Raw genomic sequence first — 19525 nt, forward strand, 5'->3', positions numbered from 1 at the left:
AGTCCTGGAGGTGACCAGGGTGGCATGGGAATGGTTGTGTAGTCTGGAATAATCATTTAAACATGTTATTCTTTAGCTAAGATCTTTATGCAACAAGAGTGATTGATCACGAAAGGGAATATCATAGGCTCCCTAACTGGAAATGCCCTGGTGCATTTTTTTTTTAAACTGGCAAGTTTATCACTTGCTAGTGATTTTTTAAAGTGATTTATATCTGAGAATTATACCAAGAGTAAAAAAAATCATCATGCTTGTGGTAAAAGAAAATATTTTCTAGAAGGTCACACAAAGGTGATGGGCGAACCAAATCTTGCTCTCTCTGCCTCAGTATATATTTATTTTTAATGTGCTTTTCTAATATTTCAGAGAAATATGTATCTTTAAAATGCGTGAAACGACACTTGTGCTCTCTCTTTCTCTCACTAGCTTGGTGATTCTAATATTTTGGAGACAGATCAACAAATGCTTCAGAGGCAATTGTTTTTATTTTTACAAATTTCTTAAGGTTCTTGCTGATATTTTGTGATTTGAACAAATCTTCTTTCGTTTATGTTTGGAGGGGATGAAGGAAAGAAGTTTGGGAGCACTGAGAGCCTACAGGCCACATTAAAACTGCACCTGCTCTGGGATCATGGCTGTTTTCTCATGTAATTTGCACATGCATTCTAGTTCATAATCCAATGTGATGCACAGATCTTATTTTCCACTTAAAAAGCAGCAAAACAGTTAGTGTTAATTATATATAATTATATATAATATACATAACATCATAATAGTTGCTGATTTTCAGGATACAACTTCAATATCCCTGAAGATTTGTACATTGTACTTATAATCTTAGTCCTATAATAAACACCACTCTGAAGTCCTCTCATGTTTGGCCACATAAATTTGACTGTTTGCTGAAGGCCTTTAATTTCATAGGTTTCCAATCAACTAGTTTTCTTTAAATGTATCAGTGGAACAGTTAGTGAGAACCCCCACCTCCTCTTAAATAGGCGGATGCCCTGGGCTACTTTATAAAGAGTCCTGTGTCATGCAGTACATCCATGCAATACACCATTTCAGTTTGAATTCAGTAGTAATCTAAATATGAAGAGGTTAAGAGCAAACATAAATCTGCGCTCAAGAGCTCACCGCATTGAATGATTTACTAAATGCCCAAGAATGACCTACAGTATATCTGAGTGTATCAATCAATCCCTTCCCCTTCAGCAACAACCACAAGTATGTTCATTCCCCCAGGAGACTATGACAGATTTATTTGTACGCTCTCATAGAAGAGACAAAGGGGATTCTATGACAGGCAGATGCATCACAGGGCAAACAAAGTGTCAGCATGGTGGGCTAGAGTATGGGACATGTTCTCCACGCTGTAGGCTTTATTGCCTTTACGAAACATTGATGAAGGTGGCGATGATTACTCTGACATGTGGCCTGTGCATCTGGCATGCACACACTAGACCTCCAGGCTCTGTGTTACTGGAATACTCATCTCCAGTGTAACCTTAAACACACTACGGTAGAGCTGGACTCCCAACCACCATCATCAAATATGAACGCCGCGTGCCGACCGGCCTGCAAGCGTAGAGATTTTGATTCCAGATTTGGGGCCGCTTTAAACCATCCAAGCCTCATTCACAAGCCGTGCCTGTTTGAAGCCAAGTCATTGAGTTATGAAAAAAACACTTTTCATGCATTCGAGGCTGAGTCAAATTCATTTTTCACATCATATACTGTCTGAAAAACACAGATAATGTGAAACTCAGCTGCAATAAAACAGATTCTCAGAAAACACCTAGGATCACATGGCAGCAGATGTGACCCCATGGCCAGGGAATTTATATACAGCGTCTAATGGTTGCCATTATTGTAAACGACAGTACATCCCATGTTGCAGTGTGGTTAAAATAGATGTTTTCTTCTCTGAATGAATCAATGTAAAGTGCTTTCTGGGCCCTGGTCCAAAGCTCTGACCGAGACTACTCAGTGTAGGAAAGTCTTTAGTGATTGGTTCCTCAGCGCACACCTGTGTGTTTCTCTATGGCTCAATGCAGGTGCATTAGAGGCATGATCATGCTAATGTAAGCTGTGGGATGAGCACTCCACACTCAGCATGTGGAGGAAGCTTCCAGTAAATGTACTGAATGGAAATGGCATAAATGTGCAGCAATCAGAAAATACGTAGTCCAGTTGTACATTCTTCAGTTAGATATTTTGTCCCTAACACAGTGGGTCTTGTTCATGAGGGGAGTAATACATTGTGAATTAAATATTTTCAAAAAGCAGAACTTCCATGGTTCTCCCTCAATAGCTTCAGAGACTCCCAGGTTTAATAATTCTAACCGAAAATGTCCTCATTTCAGTGTACCATTTACTCACCAAATGTCCCCATCGACAGTCATAAGGGCCCTATTAGCTGTATGGTTGCAAACATGTGTATGTAATTAGGGAACCTCCAATAGCAGACATACGTCAGGACAGACTGTTGTCTGACTTCCTATGCCGTGTCCCTCTGGTAACCCCACAGCTCTGAAGTCTAAAGAATCCAGAAATTCAGAGCAGCCTTTATGTTTTATTGTGGTCTGTACTCAGAAACATTGCACAGACAAAAGAGACAAAAGCACAATTCTCATTTGACAGCACCCAGGAGCATTATCCACCCCCCCCCCCCCCCCCCCCCCACCACCACCACCATCACCACCAGAAATCCCCCAGCTGTGGCTGTGATGCAGGGAAAGTTTTTTTTAGCATTCAGTACATTCCAGATGGGTTTGAAGACTAAATATTTAATTTCCTCTCCGCACATTTATTTTAATAATAAGCATAAGAGAACTGATTCTAGATAATGTGGTTAAAAAGATCAGATTACTGAATAATGGAGCTCAGAGCTGCTTTTGTCTCAAGAAGAGAGGAATATTGTAGAGACTTTAACATACTTATCCCTGGGCCTTCCATATTATGAATGCTGTAATATGGCTGGTTTTGGACGCAGCAGAAAATAAATTATTGGTATTTCAATGAGTTTTCACTTGAGAACTATACTATATATATTTTCAAGCATTCAGGAGTTCATCAGTGGCAGACAAAGCAATACATCATATGATCTATTCAACTAATGAAGTGGTTAAATACTATGATGTAATTCCACAAGGTGGCAGAGTTATCTCAGCCACACCAGCTACCAGGGTGGGGTCAATTCTGTTAAAATTCAGCCAGTCCTGGAAATCAATTGCAATTCGAATTCATGAATTGAAAACATAATGATTTTTTAATTGATATACTGAATTACAAATCATTTTCTTTTTTTTGGCATAATTTTGAATGATAAGGTTGAACTTGCCTCATTACATTTGAAGTATTTCTCAGCACTGGTCCTGGGGACCTATTGTGTAGGCTGATTTTTGTTCCAACTATAGTAGCAAGCTCTGTATTATAATGAGCTGCTAATTGTTCTTAACTAGACACTAATTCATTATCATTTTAATTATATCAGATATAGCACTGTACTTGACGTGACTTGACTTGATGTATGCCCTTAAAAATAAATGTCCCATATTCACATGCCAGGATTTTCAATCAGTCAGACCACCTTATGCTTTCATTTTCTGTGCTGCGTGTACTATATGACAAATGATTCCATTTGAAAGAGGTTCCATTTTAACTGGTTTGATTATAAATTAACAGGTGAAATCTGTTGGGTCCTATTTGCTGAGAGTGTGGAAACCTGAAACCATCTGCATAAAATGAATGGAGTTTACTGACAGTGAATGGCAACAAGCCAAACCGCCATTGTGATGAAACAAAGTACCACAATTTTTCATTATTTTGCTAAACAAGTAATGCACATGAAATTCTGCTTACTGTACTACAGATAAAAATTTACCAGTCCAAACATATCTTCTTTAGCAAATCTAAAACTATATCCCCTTCAATTCAAACTATTACTGTAAGCCTTCAGAATTACTGCATAAAAGTATGTCAAAAATGTAGTTGACTAAAAAAGTAGAATGACAAAAATGTTTGAGATCAATGATCCATAAACTTGATAAAAATGCTAACACAGGAATTCCCAACTGACACCATGGCAAGCAGCTGCAGGTTATAAGACAGAGCCTCAAAAAGAAGCATAGGGGTCGTGTCCATGTTCCACACCATGTTCACACATTCTACTTCCAATCATCATCTTTTGAATTTTCAGTGTTCAAGAGCTAGTCTCTTAATGAATGGGAGGAATAATGAGCCCAGAGAAGGAGAGTGTGATGAGTGAGATTGTGCAGCACACTCCAGAAATGGAGATAAGAGGTGAGAATGAGGGGCAGGGGGGAAGGGCCCAGACGGACAGGCAGTTGCAGAAGAGCATAAAAAGCAGACAGGGGTAGAGCAATCGATAAGGACGCAAAGCTGTGGGATAGTGTGTGCTGTGAGCTGTGACAGCATACAACAAAAAGCAATGCATTGTGTCATTTCAGATAAATTTAAGAAACACTTGCACGTAAATTAATGGCCGTATGGGGCCTTGTGGAATGCTAATTGAAACGGCTTGGTAGCAGATCTTTCCAGGTGCCCTGGTGGAAGTGGTGTATCATATAGGCCCAAATTCAGATATGGATGGTCAAGTTAACAATATCCATAGGCGCATGATCACTGAGGAGACCAAAACTACTCTGGTCAAGTGTGAGAGGGAGGGGGGTATTCACTATTGTCTCTAATGGTTTCTGTTTCTCCAAAAATTAAGGCTTTGCTCCAGGACTTCAAGAAGAGGAGCCCTGAAAATAAAAGCAAGATTCTGTGGAGTCCAAAGGTATGAAAAAAATATTTTCATTCAGTTAACGGCTGCAGACCAAACTAAAATTAAAAGAATAGTAAATGAATGAACAGCATCAATACTAAACCCTTGATAGTATGGTCCAAGCATGAGTTTGTAGAATAATGACTCTGACAAAAAGTGGGCAAAAAGGGTAACATTAAATATGGGGCGAGCTGGAGTCTGACCTCTTGTGTTCAGTTACGTCTGGGACCTTGCCACAGCAGTCTAAATGCTGACGTACGAGGGGAGGGCAGGGCCGCACTGCAGAGCATGATTACTGTGCTGTACGGCCTCCACCCGACCTCTGCCTCCAGATTGCCTAATGGATAGCTGCAGCACTGGTGTTTTATCATGATTACATTTCGGCACACTCCTTTTCTGAGAACGCATGATAGCCAAGAGTCACTTAGAGAGGGGGGGTGGGGGGGTGGGGGGGGAGGGGTGAGGGAGAGAGGGAGACATTTTAATGCAGTTTGTCATATAAATACCTATTTTCTATTTGACATGGTAAGTCATCTCCAGATAGATATCAAAACAATAATGCACATAGGGCAATAATGTTCTAAGAGCCTTGTCCAGTTGGAACGCATGTACACATTCATGTGTGAATACAGTTACATTTTCAAAGATTTGGAAAGCAGTGCACTGTAAAAAAAAAATATCCTGAATGATATTGCACGCTTCTGTACTCACTGAATCTTATTTGGATGACCACGGGCCAAACACATACTAATATTTTACTATACTTAAAAGCTGCATCATGTTTCTGTTCAGGAACCAAAATTGCAAATACTTCATTTAATAATTCACTCGAGAGACACAATACCTTCATGTCTACCAACGTGTGTGTTCCTCCACTAGAGGGGGCAAGAGGTTTATATTGAGCAGGCCTCTCCTCTGATTCAGTATTCATAAAAAATAAGAAGCCTATTTTTTTATAAGTATATATATGCATCCGTGAACTGATATACATATATAAATACATTACATTACATTACATTTCCTGGTAAACAGTCATTTATGCCCCGCTTCTTGTTCATGTCTTGTTCCCTGACTTTCAATTTGCCAGCTGCCAAACAGTATACTTAACTGCTCGAAAATAAATCAATAAATCTTACAATTTAAAATAGCCCATTTCAAAGACAACTTAATATATTCTGCATTAATTCAATATTCTTCTTCAATTTATGTACCTTACATGATGACAGTAATAAATGTTGTGGTGTCGATTTTAGCGTTTAACTCCTGTGATGACCATGAACATGCATGAGAGCACTGCAAGGGGGAAACTAAATAAGTGTGAAGGGGGAGGAGGTGGTGGGGAGACGGAGGACTCCGCACGCCTCTTGTTCAGGTCAGGATACAGTGCTGAGATACGGGTGTAGCTGGAACGCGCATGTCCTTTACTAATATCAGCGATTGTATTTATGGAGAGCCATTAACACCTAATAAACTATCATTGCAAAAACAATCGTAGGCTACTTGTACGGGTTGCTTGTTGACAATACCAGTAAAACGAATGGTTTAGTTGTTTCGTTTAACTTTAATAGATACATTTCTTAAAGTCAGCAAATTTCTTGTTGCCAAAATGTCGGGATAAGACATGAGGGAATCATGTGCGCCGTTTTGCAAATTTCCTTCGGTGGTTTCTAGCGCGGAGGGAGTACGCTACTTGGGCAAATACCTGCATTCACCAAGGGCAGTTCATCGTAATGCTCTCTAAATACGAAAAAGAGCTTCTTGTTACCATTTGGGAAAAAATGTCCCTTAAGGCTGAAGACATAGGTTCTGATGCGCTTTTCAGGTATGTAATAATTCCTTCACTGTTTTTTCTTACACCAGGGGTTCCCGAACTTGGGGCCCCCTGTTATGTTGGTTTTTATTCCAACCGGTCTCAATCCCAGAATATGAAGTAGATTCTCATTTGAAACGTAACGGGTTGTGAAAAAGGAAAATATATTTTAGAAAAATTACACTTTTAGGTAGTTACTGCTGGAGTCGTGGCCTACTTAAAAGAACCACATAAAAATAATTTAAAGTGTGGCGAATCTATTAATTATATTTATATGTCCTTTGAGATCGATGTCTTTATAAGGGGAGATCGATGTCTTTATAAGGGGATTCTTACATAAAACCCAACAGCAATAAGGGGTTATATAGTTGTTTAACACGAAAATTAACTGTAAGGATTATAAGCGCTTACTTTTTTTTTGGTAAACTATGCATTTTCACATTTTAAGCATTCAATACTGTGTTGATTTTATCCATCTAAAATAGGCTACGTTTTTTCGAACTCGGAATTTATCGAATAATATGAGTGAAAATGACTACGAATGTACGTTTGACTTAAAAAAAAAAACATTAGGTGGCACCCTATTCTACACGATAATTTGATATGAATTTTTCTTTACGAAGACTAACTGAAAAAGCGATTTTATTTATGTATTTATTTATTTATTAAAGGATCCCAGTGGGTGAGAACTGGCTGAAGTTAGGTTGGGACGGTTCTGCTTGTTTAGAACTTAAAGCCGAGGAAGATTAGTCTCAACGTCTTAAGTCAATGTTACTCAGGAGTTTTGTCATCAAAAGTGTAATATTATTTTTGAAACGGTGATTTGAAAGAGTTTATTCGGATCTTATGGCTTAACTTGCAGATACAACTGAATGATTATTGTTGGTGTAACAGTAAAATGAAATACCGTGTATGTTTGTAAATCTGAGGTATTTCAAAGGTAGAGGTAGTGGGGATATACTCACCACTGAGGCTGTCGGAGAAAGAAGATGGGAACCTGTTTTACTGTATCTGCTTGCTGAGGAGTTCTCAAATTGTACTGGCCTGGTGGCCCCTGTGCATGCTGTTTTTTTTGTTTTTGTTTTTTTTTTCATCTTTCATCCACAGGTGCATCCCATGAATAGCAATGTACTGTACATTGTTCCAAATTAGACACTTTTAATGTCTGGCAAGAGATTGTATTTACCTTCTTAAGGCCACATTATATCATAAATAGTTGTGCATTGCAGGAATACATGTCCCATATACAATCCTACACATACCATTAACTAATGCATTCATTTAATGTGCAGCATGGCAAATGGTTACACTGGCAGCTCAAAACAGTGGAGCCCTAAATACTGACAATGCGAACCCCTGGTCACATTTTTGGAAAATGAAGAGCTCAAAGCAACAGCAAACGAATGGCTATGAGCTGTTAGATATGAGCCAAACTTGCGCTGAAGAAGTTTAAGAAAAAATAAGGAAGAAAATAAGCTCATGATTTCAAAAAATGTAATGGCTGAAGGGATTGGCTGGAACAGAAATCTGAAAAAAAAATATTTTTACATGTTTATGTTTCTGCATTTAAACTAATTTAAATCCTTCTGCAACCAACTGACTACCATTATATGAACAGAAAAATCACAATCTGCACTGCTGACTAGCTATATTTTCTCATTAGGTGATTAATAACAATATTTCACACAACTTACACAAGTTACCATATAATGTGGCCTTAATTAAGCTTTAATGTAACTTTAGTGTAGCAAATAGTTAAAAGCACCCTAGCCAGTTATCTCAGGACAAATTAAGGAGCTAACAGTTGTCCTGTGAAGTCTTACAAAGTCTTCATTGTATCTTGTAACACATTTATTCTTCTTTTGATCTATAGGATGTTTACAGTATTTCCTAAAACCAAGACCTACTTTGCCCACATAGACATCAGTCCACGATCCCCCCATCTTCTTTCCCATGGTAAAAAGATTATTCTGGCGATAGCACGAGGGGCGAGGAACATCGATTCGCTGACCACCACATTGGCGCCTCTCAGTGCGTTGCATGCCTACCATCTGAGGATACATCCTACTAATTTCAAGGTGCTGCCTCAATAGGATACACCCATAAAACACCTTTTAAGGCTTGATAGTACATGCAAATGCGTCTTAGCCCCACATTTTTTAAATTAATTGATGTCTGCAAGACTACAGTTCAGTGGCACGTTCATTAAGATTAACAGAGAAAATATGGAATACTGTAAAGCAACCTGTTGTAATCAGCCCCCCAAAATATATGATCAAATCACCCTGGCTGTGGTTTGAAAATGGATAGTCTTAATAATAAAGCAAAACAGGGGTTAAATCAATGTATGTAGTAATAAAAAAAGGAAAACAGTAAAGCAAAAGGACAATGCTGTACATTCACGGGTGGCACGGTGGGTAGCACTGGTCCTGGGTTCAAATCTTTCTGTGTAGAGTTTGCATGTTCTCCCTGTGTCCGCATGGGTTTTGTCTGGGTACTCCAGTTTCCTCCCACAGTCCAAAGACATGCTGGGATGCTAATTGTGACTCTAATTTACTCTTTATGGAAGCAAAAACTTGCACATGGATTGCAAAATTGAGCAGATTAATCCACTTAGGGTGCCTTGGAGGGGGGGGGGAATTTTTGGGATGTATGGTTTTTTTCTAATTTTATCAACTAAATTCTGCTCTCAGATACATTTTGATGTTGTTTCAAACCATAATTGACTATATAAGCTTTTTTTTTTGCAGCTCCTGTCTCACTGTCTCCTGGTGACATTGGCAACCGAGATGTCTGATGAGTTCACACCAGCTGCACATGCTGCCACGGATAAGTTCCTCTCAGCATTCTCAGCTGTGCTTGCTGAGAAATACAGATAGGATGCTTTGTCAAGACAAACATGCTAAATTGTGTGTTAGGCTCTGAAAATAGCCCAAAACAGTGGTTCCCAAACTCCTGTGCAAGCTGGTTTTCATTCTAACCAAAATTGCAATTCCATAATTTTAACAAGCTATTTATTTTTCATGAATACCCTTTTCATCTTTTGATGGATTGCTTACCCTCTTAAGACACATTATGTCAGAAATACACTGCCTGGCCAAAAAGAAAAGTCGCCATTTTTTGGACAGTGCCCACTGTACAAGTCTCCGGAGGCAGTGCTATGATCTAGGGTTGCTTCAATTGGTCAGGTCTAGGCTCAGCAACATTATGCGGCAATAAAATGAAGTCAGCTGAGTACCTGAATGTACTGAATGGCCAGGTTATCCCATCAATGGATTTTTTCTTCCCTGATGGCACGGGCATATTCCGGGACAACGATGCCAAGATTCATCGGGCTCAAATTGTGAAAGAGTGGTTCTCGGAGCATGAGGAATCATTTTCACACATGAATTGGCCACCACAGAGTCCTGACCTTAACCCCATTGAAAGTCTTTGGGATGTGCTGGAGAAGACTTTAAGGAGTGGTTCGACTCTCCCGTCGTCAATACAAGATAATGCAATTCTGGATGGAAATAAGTGTTGTGACGTTGCATAAGGTTGTCGAAACACGCCACGGCGAATGCGCGCCGTAATCAAAGCTAAAGGTGGTCTGACGAAATAGTGCGTGACTTTTTTTTTGGCCAGGCAGTGTAGTTAAGCATGCCATGAAGAGTACAAGTCCCACGTTCACATTGTGCTTACCTGTACTGTATAGCGAACAATTACATGAAATGAGTATGAAAAAAACTTCATAGATCAAATTAGACTTGCGTGTGTCAACAGGCTTCTAATTAGTGAACGTGTGGACACATGGCCACTAAAACTAATTATTGGTAGATAATGAGGAATTCAAAGACAATGCAAAGATAACAAAACCAAACTTGCATTGTGTTAATACAATTAAGGAAAAGATATAAAAGAATTAGACACGTGTTGAACTATTTTAACTGAGCAAGATACTGGGTGCAACAAAAAGCAACATATTGTACACAGGAGTCCCCAGGACAGAATTTCAGAATCACTAGCCTAAAGAATGCTTTATATGTTATATTTTTGTAATGAAACTTAAAATAAAACTAAATTATACTGCTGCTGTTTCTCTTTAAATATCTTTCAATGTATAAATGTAGGAAATGTCTTTATTTTTGGCTCTGTATTTTTAAATTAAAACCACTGAAACAATAAAAATACTTGATTTTCTTTTGCCACTTGATTAGTAGTGCCAGCCACTGTACTGTAAGACCTCATACGAGGTCACACACATACACACACACACACACACAGTTGCTATTTTTGTGCTCAACTTTTCTGGAGGGGTATCCTGAAAAGCATGAGGCAGGCAAAAGTACAGACACTCCCACTGCAGGGTTAAACTGAATGGGGCTGTTAGCCTGTTGGCATTTGACAATTAATTAACCAATTGATTGGATTGGTTCAACTCAGACCGGATATTATTTATTTAACTTAGCTTTAACTTTGCATGGTGACATGTGACATCAACAGTTACAGCTGTTTGGATCGAACATACATTAAACAGGAACGGAGAAGTTCTGTGAGGCCACGAAAACATATGAATGTAATCAAAAAATAAATTAAAGACTGTTTTATATAACATGGAATTTTTTTAAGTGCCTAACTTTGTGTTCATTTTTAAATCTATTAGTACTGTTAAGTGTACCCTGCGCAGAGTTCGTTTTTACCCCAACCACGGGGTTAAATGTAACATTTTACTTTCTGTACTTTTGGTCAGATTGTATAGTGAATGGTATGTCCCAGAAATGTAATTGTGATGTGCAATCATAGCCAAGGGATGTAGGTTGTTTGGATTAAAAATTATTAATCTATCTAGTAATATTTTCAGAATTGAGCCAAATACGAAAACCGATATGTCGGAAACATACCCTATGCATGTACGCAAAGACAAGTACAACAACGCCTGGCTGTCTGGAATCTCTCGTTGCACCGCTTGAGCTACTTATATCAGCACTAACTTACAGAAGAAGCATGGCTGTGTTCGAAATAGCATACTACGTACAACATACTACATACTGATTTTGTTTTTTATTTAGTATGAGCAGTATGGTAGTATGCTATTTCAGCCAGTGAATATTTTCTACGCTACATGCCACACAGTAGTCTACTACAGGAGGGTCAGAGCCAATCAGAAGAGAGGCATATTAGCATAAAATGAAGGTTAGCCTGTGGGTATCTGGTAAATTTGGGAGAGATCTATTCAGCAGTAATTCAAGGAACTCATTGGTTTAGGGTTCTGTTAATACTGTTAAGGCATTGCTGCGAGCACACACACTCACACACACACGCACAAACAGACACACATGTAGCTAATGGTCTTGTTTTCTTAATAAAACCTATAATTCCTGCCACACCATACAATGACTGTGCAGAAAACAAGCAAATTCCGTGGAAGTTTCAGTTTTCAAGCACTCTCATGTGGAAATAGTTTTAGAGAGTACACCAAACAGTTGGATACTACTGTATAGGTCCTATTGGACCTATACAGTAAATGTTTGCCTAAACTACGGAATATTTTCTTTCTCTGAAGGCATTTTAACCATCAGCTGTAAACAGGCCAATGCAACTCTATTTTAACGTTTTTTAAATTACCCAGTCATTTGAAACTTTTAAAACAATTGTTTTATTCATAAAAAGAAGTGGTGTGAGATATGGGCCTATGCATTGTAAATTGAATTGAATTTGAATATGGTTGTTAACTAGCATAAGGGTATATCTCAAGCAGCACAGATTGGTTCTATCTCCATTTCTGACGGGCTCCACCTTCGACTTCAGTATGTTTAGTGTTGATAAGCAATCGAAAACACCATGAACTTTCTGGCAAGCATAGTAATCATATTTTTAAATTTCAGAGAGTAATCTGCTTATTTCCTGATACAAGTAAATCATGTATTTTCAATATTTTTTCTTTGAAGTCTAGATTACCGTACTCAATTTCAGCCTAAACAACTCTGTATACAAAAAATTGTATACAAAAATTTCAAAACCGTATTTTTCCACTTAACAGTCTAGGTGGAGGTACCACTGGTGAATAGGAAAATAAAAATTCCTTTCATTTAATTTAATTTCATCTTTGGGGAGACACTGCTGGCCGACCTATTTTTGTGTCGTCAAATGTCAATTCTCAGAAGCATAATAGCTAGTCTAGCAATTCATTTATATTAAAATATTGGGGGTCACGTGTCTCCCGATCTTCCCATAATCTACACTGTGTAGGTTAAGCATACGAATCAAACGCTTGCTGTAGCTATGCATAAGCTTCCTGTAGTTCTCTGTTGGAGTTGGCCCCACTCTTCTTGTGCAAACTCTGCCAGTTCTCCCAGATTTGAAGGACTCCTCCCAACTGCTGTTTTCAGATCTCCACAGGTTTTCAATGGGATTTAGATCTGGACTCATTGCTGGCCACCTCAGAGCAGTCAAGTGTTTTGTCTTAAATTAGTCCTTGGTGCTTATTGAAGTGTGTTTGGGGTAATTGTCCTGCTGGAAGATCCATCAATGGAGATGCGGCTTTCTGGCGCTATTCAACATTGCACTCTAAAATGGCTTGATAATCATGATTCAACGATGCCTTGCACATCCTCAAGGCGCTGTGCCAGAGGCAGCCCAGCAACCCCAAAACATCACTGAACCTCCTCCTGGTTTGACTGTAGAGACTACGCCCTCTAGTGGTAAAACATATTCAGTGAAGTGGCTGTGTGCGATGAGGAGTGTCTGCAAACCTGCTGCTGTGCAGCTTTGCAGTAGTCTAGGCATCTGCTTTATATTTTAGCTTGCTGCATGGTGCAGAGAAGATAACGACACAAGCTCCTGTTACATAGCGACTTTGGCCACAAACACTGCCAATAACAGAATGCAAGAGTGGCCTATTGATAAATGTCTAAGGCAGATGGGGGTTGAGAGTGCAAAGGAATGGTAAAAATCCAAAATTTTTGCCTGTAGCTGCTCATGCCTCATCTTCTTTAACAAATATTTGAAATATTTAAAATAAATTAATTCTCAGTTCCTGGGATGACATGATTGTGTCTACCTTTCAGCAGCTTGTGTCAAGAGATCTGTGGTTAGATGTCCTTGTAGAACAGAGAACGTCTGCCAGTCTGCTCCAACCTTTATGATTCATTTTTATTTTGGGACACCACACTTGCAATACAATAAATGCATTGAATACCTGCAATGAAAAACTACTGTTTTATTTCTATCAGTGCTTCCTGTCATGATAGCCTACAGAGAGAAAGGCTGAACAGACTTATGGGAAAGTTGTGCTTTCAAGTGATAGAGAACAGGCTCAATGGATTGACCTTGCAATGGAAGCACAGACATATTGAGGTGGCAGCTGAGGAGATACTGGGTATTTTCTGTTCAGATAAGATGGCTGGGCTTGATTTTGAGATAGTTTTCTTTATTATTCTTCTTCTGTAGTACATTTTAATCATGTCAGTCAAACACAATATTACAAAATAGACAGAATGGACAGAAGGCAAGATGGCAAGATATTTTCTTTTTACACTGGGGTAATTGTGCTCAGACACTACCTACTACTGAAAGGAAAATTAAAGATAATGCTGAGGCACGTTAATATACAATATGAACTGCATAAAAATTATTTCATGATAATTCGGATCTTCTCGTCTCCAAGTAGCAGTCTGGAAAAGAAAAATTATTATTATTAAAATGTTTTAAATACAGCAAAACTAATGCAACACAATACAGACAAGATTTATTTAATACAAAAATTTTCAGTTTAGATAGATAGATAGATAGATAGATAGATAGAAACTTTATTGATCCCGTAGGGAAGTTCCCTTAGGGAAATTCAGGTTTCCAGTGAGTACAGCACCATAAGTTAAAAAGTTAACAAGTTAAACATCACACATCAAACATAGAGATAGTAACGATATACATAAAATAAATAAAGAAAATAATTAAAGAATAAAGTAGCAGCGGTTATATAAAATAGCAGCGGTTGTGTCAGTTTAATTAATTAACTAGTAGTATAGTAACAGCGGTTGTTCCAGTTTAATTAAATAGGTAGTAAACAATAGGTAGTTTAGGGAGCACATCACAGCTGTTAAAGGCAAATCCAAACGCTTGAACCTTGAGCCACAATTTAAGGATGTAATTCCCTGAGTATCAGATGAGTGGAGGTGGGGTGAGAGCAATAAAATCTGTGGCCATTAGTGTTCATATTTGTTCTGCATACTGTCCATTATTACAGAGACAGGACATCGGATGGGTAATCTGGAGCATGAATATGGACAGGATACTTGTGAGGAGGATCTTAGAGTTGATTCTAAGTGGAAGGAGGCTGCCAGTGAAGGTGTAATAAAATGTGTATATACTCACTGGGACTGAAGCATGGATTTGATATTTGCCCATAATTTTGATTTACAAGTTGTTATTTTGCTTCACAAACACTAGTTGGCATGTTAATTTAGAATTTGAGATTTATGAAAAGTTAAAGACAAATTTTGATGGAATTCATACCATTAATTTGTGTTGGTGTGGACGTGGGCTTCTGAGTTTTAAATGTCACCTCTTTTCTACAACTTGATTAGAGCAGTTTTAAAGTTTTTATTCAAGTTGTAGAAAAGGGGCAACTAGACCTTCCATCAAAAGCTAATTTTTTTTAGTTTTCATAAACTATAATAAGCAACCCCACAGGTTGCTTCAATATATGTGATAATATTTGAACCAAAGATCTATAATGACTCCAACATTCCTCATTGTTGGCAGTAGGTGAGGTTTTTATAAAACTTTTATTTAACAAGGAAGCCCCTTCCGATTGAATAACTCTTTTCCAAAAGTTACATTAGGGGTTAATTTGTGGAATAGTTGTGACAAGGAATTAAGAATGTGTAGTTCACTTTGCAAATTTAAAAAAATGTTTAAAAATGATGTGGTAAACAAATATAAAACGGAGTTATGATCATTATTGTGTATGAAACGTTTGGAACTTTTGTTTTTGTTTCTGTTCTGTTTTGTTTTTGTATCGCCTAAACCTAGTAGTGAAAGGGTTGCCTATTAGAATATGTTATGTAAAAAAGGGTAGGTATAATAAGCTAAAAGCTTCAGCCTACACCTTTTCGGTCAATATTTTTTGTTTTCCTTTTAATTTAATTTAATGCCTTATTGTTATTTATTTATTTCTATGTGCATTCTTTTTGGAAAATTGTTAATAAGGACCAAAATAAATTACTACTACCACTACTACTACATCCATTAAAGGAAACAGGATTTGGCTGACACTTATTTTCAAGTTCTTGCATATATAATGAATCTCATTTGGAAGGATGGAATGTATAAAGGTTTGGGTGTATCCCATGGCCCTGTTTTTGGTGTCAGCATGTTTGTGTGCAGCTGTACTGGTGCGGTCTCTGTCTGTCAGCTGCCTCACCTGAGTAAAGCAGCTGCCACCAGACAGCCTCCGATAGGGCCAACCCAGTACACCCAGTGGTACGTCCAATAATTAGCCATCACTGCGGGTCCAAAAGCCCTGGCTGGATTCAAACAGGTGCCGGACACATCACCTCTGCAGCAAAGAATGAATGAATGAATTAATAAATAAATAAATAAATAAATAAATAAATAAATAAATAAATAAATAAATATTTTAGTTTCAGCATGTGACGACACCAGGCCAACACACCAAAGGTCCATGCTTTTAAGACAACATTTACCACTCAGAATTGACCTTTTCTCTGGAACATATCAGGTGGTAGTATCACAGATTAATTGCCAATACAGATCCATATTTCCCATAAGGCCCCATATATGCATGTTGATGATTGAGTGATCTATGTGATGACGAGTACAGTTAGCTGTTTAGTGTGATTCTTCTTTATCTCTATGGACTGAAACGTTTCAACACAACTCCTCTCTGTAACTTACCCAGCCAGTATGTTGATGATAACCGTGCAGCCCACCAAGAAGGGCACCATGGGGCTTTTGCTTTTGTTATTAACAGCTCCCAGCAGAACCACCATGGTGACCAAGCATGTCATTGCCATCTCTCCAAAGATGGCACCTGGAAGCTGCTCATCAGATTTGAGGATTGAGAAGGCTGCTCCAGTAGCATTAATGTAGCGTTCAGTTGGTACCATTACCTGAGGAAAGATTGGTTCAAGTTTGGTCATTAAACTAAATTAATTTCAGGCCTATTGAGGCTGAAGCAGTTGGATGCTTTGTTTCCAATCTTTTCATTCTCATTTCTGTTAGGAGAGGAAAAATAATTACCGGAAAGGGGAAAAGTAAAAGAATTTCACTTCTGTTTGTGTGCTTGTGGTTTGAAAGGAAATTTTATTTCACCTTTGACATTGCAGCTCCAAGCAAACCTCCAATCAGCTGACTGATAATGTATGGGCCAACCATAGCTAGCTGCATGCCTCCACAGAGGTAGATTGCAATGGTGAATGGTGGGTTGAAATGGGAGCCACTGTATACGGGAAAAACACAACACATTTAAGACTTACAAGATCACTGTTTATAATATATAGTTAGATGGATGTTAATCACCATATAACTCTATACAGTCTATACAGTAATGAATTATAACTGGCTAGGAAAATAAGAATAATGAAATAAAGTAAATAATAATCAAATCATTTTATATCTGACATTGAAGATTCAACATGAAGACGTGTGAAGAGGACTGTTTCTAGTGCTCTCTGATTGATTGCTAAAAGAGATGCTTGGGGTTTCTGGGTGGTTCGTCCTGTTAAGGCACTGTTGTAGTGCACAAATGGGCCCTAAAGTCTGGTATGGAATCCTGACCGAACCAATGTTACCCTGGGACAGCAGTGACGGCCACAGGGTGATGCATGTGTTGTGTTCATTGCACAAATGGGCAAATATTTTAAACAAGTAGGGTAGAACGCAACAATGCAAGGACATAAAACTGGGTTTACTTCAATAGAGTTCAGTGTGCTCTTGTAGGAGCGAGAAATTAATTAAAATGTCTTTATTAAATTGGCATATCAGTAAGAAATATTTTTTAAATTGCCAAAGCTTTTGTTTGCAGGTATTTTAGATGACATGAAATAAAATACAGTAACTGCAATCATTAAGCCAGGGAAGTGATGGAGATAGCACTCATTTTCCAGTGGTTAATGATGAAATTGATTTTAGGTCTTTTTGTGGATTTTCATATTTGACCTTATAGTTATAATACTGTTAAAAGCCTGCCTGTATTGCATTTGTAAAAGATGTTTGAGATTGTTTACCAATTCATGTCACAAGTTGGAAATGGGTTGGACATTATTTTCATCAAGCTCTGACTATCTAACAGTGCCTTGAAGAACTAAAAGATGGTAAATGAATAACAAGGCAATAGCCAGCCTTCTGCCCGCACACACAAGGCACATTAAGTTCCTTTTGACTGAGATGCCTCATTTGACTCCTTTCTGCCAGTAATAAACAAGTGTTGCTTGTGCATGAAGAGAAAAGTCCCTGTCACTTACATTTACATGCATGGTCTGTGTTCATGTTATCAGTATCTAAAAGATAAAGCACACCGGATGTTTTGCTAAAAGACCTACAGTACTTGTCAGGTCACAACAATTAATAGGAAATAGCCTCTAACAGCAAAGAACCACAGGCTCAGCCATATTGTATACAGCAAATGCATTATGCCACATTTGCATTTCTCTTACTGTCAATAGGAGAATCTGTCAATGGCATAACTTTCAAATTCTACATGCACATTTGCATTACATTCAGTTCTTGCATATAAAGGCATGTCCCACATAGTATGAACCACCCACACAAGTATTAGTAAAGCATGCTACGATAGTGTGAAATTAATTATTAGTATGCAACATGTGCCTATTGGATCAAAGCCAATGAAGGATAAACCAAACAGGCAAATAAACCAAAACAAGTCAAACAATGGGACATTTCTGAAATTTAGATTCTGACAGTAACAAACTACTGTTAAGTTATCATGGACAGTGTTATCTACAGTTCATATGCAGCATATTTGTTCTGAATTTGTAATAACATATGTTTGTAAAAATTGAGATTAGAAATGAAGTTCTTTATTCCAGAGGAAAGGAAGGAGCAGAGGGAGAATGACGAGGAGAGAACGCACACAACATATCTGCATGCTATGCATATGAGCAAGGTGAGGTTTCAGAGTTAAAGGGAAAGTTCTGGAAAAAGACAGATGAACATACGATTCTGCCTACCTGATCTCTGCCATGCAAGCCACCATGACGGCCACTGCCAGGCCGTGCACCAGCGCTGGCTGCACTCTGCCTGCTGCTTCCACATTCTCAATGACTGAGACGCATCCAATGAAGACGAAAAAGGTAGTCCCTACCACCTCAGCAATGCAGGGCTGGATCAGGCGTTCAAACACGCTTGGAGGGGGTGGGGATTTGTTTGGCTTTGATATCAAAGTGGTCTCTACATTGCTCATTTCCAGCTTCTCTTCTGCCATCTGGTCTCAGCTGTGGTACTTTAGTGTACGAGCAGGGAAGTGAGGGTGAAGGACTGCTACAGAAGCATTAACAGTTCCAAATTTATAACCACTTCCTTGCTAATTGTTTGAACTTTGGTAGGCATTTTTTTTGTTTTTTATGACAGCATCCTGTCATAAAATTACCATATGGATTTTCCAGCTTTTCACGCCTTTTTAGTACATTGAACCAATTAGATTACAAGGACAGCCTCAAAGTCAAAATATATTCATTCCAAAGTCCTTCATAAGAGCAGCTGGAGTCCTACCAAATATTGTATAAATGGAAAGATCATATGGAGAGAGTCAAACAATAGCGATCAAAGTTTTATTGCCACCAAGGTCAGTGTGTTATAGTTCAACAGAGATTATGATTTTACAATATTATAAAATAAAAGTAGGTCGGTAAAGGTGTAAGAAGTGTTAATGACTAGGCCATACCACCCTATCAGCTTTTTTA

General features: G+C 38.3%; 2 protein-coding genes and 1 long non-coding RNA gene across 3 annotated transcripts; 1 reads left to right on the forward strand and 2 right to left on the reverse strand.

Moving 5' to 3' along the window:
* Positions 1-4679: 4679 nt before the first annotated feature.
* Positions 4680-6071, reverse strand: LOC118221194. The gene is made up of 3 exons (XR_004764069.1): positions 6004-6071; positions 4996-5215; positions 4680-4769 (listed from the first exon to the last, which is right to left on the reverse strand). It is a non-coding gene; the product is annotated as an uncharacterized LOC118221194 (long non-coding RNA).
* Positions 6072-6201: 130 nt separating this feature from the next.
* On the forward strand, positions 6202-10794 carry zgc:163057 (uncharacterized protein LOC563335 homolog). The gene is made up of 3 exons (XM_035406023.1): positions 6202-6614; positions 8476-8680; positions 9353-10794. Exons 1-3 carry the CDS (start codon positions 6523-6525, stop codon positions 9479-9481), a joined length of 426 nt encoding a protein of 141 aa, XP_035261914.1. The 5' UTR covers positions 6202-6522; the 3' UTR covers positions 9482-10794.
* A 2921-nt stretch (positions 10795-13715) lies between these two features.
* Positions 13716-19123, reverse strand: LOC118221192 (aquaporin-8-like). Its single transcript, XM_035406022.1, has 5 exons — positions 18794-19123; positions 16917-17043; positions 16500-16714; positions 16006-16140; positions 13716-14254 (listed from the first exon to the last, which is right to left on the reverse strand). The coding sequence occupies exons 1-5, from the start codon at positions 19045-19047 to the stop codon at positions 14212-14214; spliced, it is 774 nt and encodes a 257-aa protein (XP_035261913.1). The 5' UTR covers positions 19048-19123; the 3' UTR covers positions 13716-14211.
* Between the last annotated feature and the right edge of the window lie 402 nt (positions 19124-19525).

The sequence above is a fragment of the Anguilla anguilla genome, chromosome 2 (genome assembly GCF_013347855.1).
Source record: "Anguilla anguilla isolate fAngAng1 chromosome 2, fAngAng1.pri, whole genome shotgun sequence".
Classification (NCBI taxonomy): domain Eukaryota; kingdom Metazoa; phylum Chordata; class Actinopteri; order Anguilliformes; family Anguillidae; genus Anguilla; species Anguilla anguilla.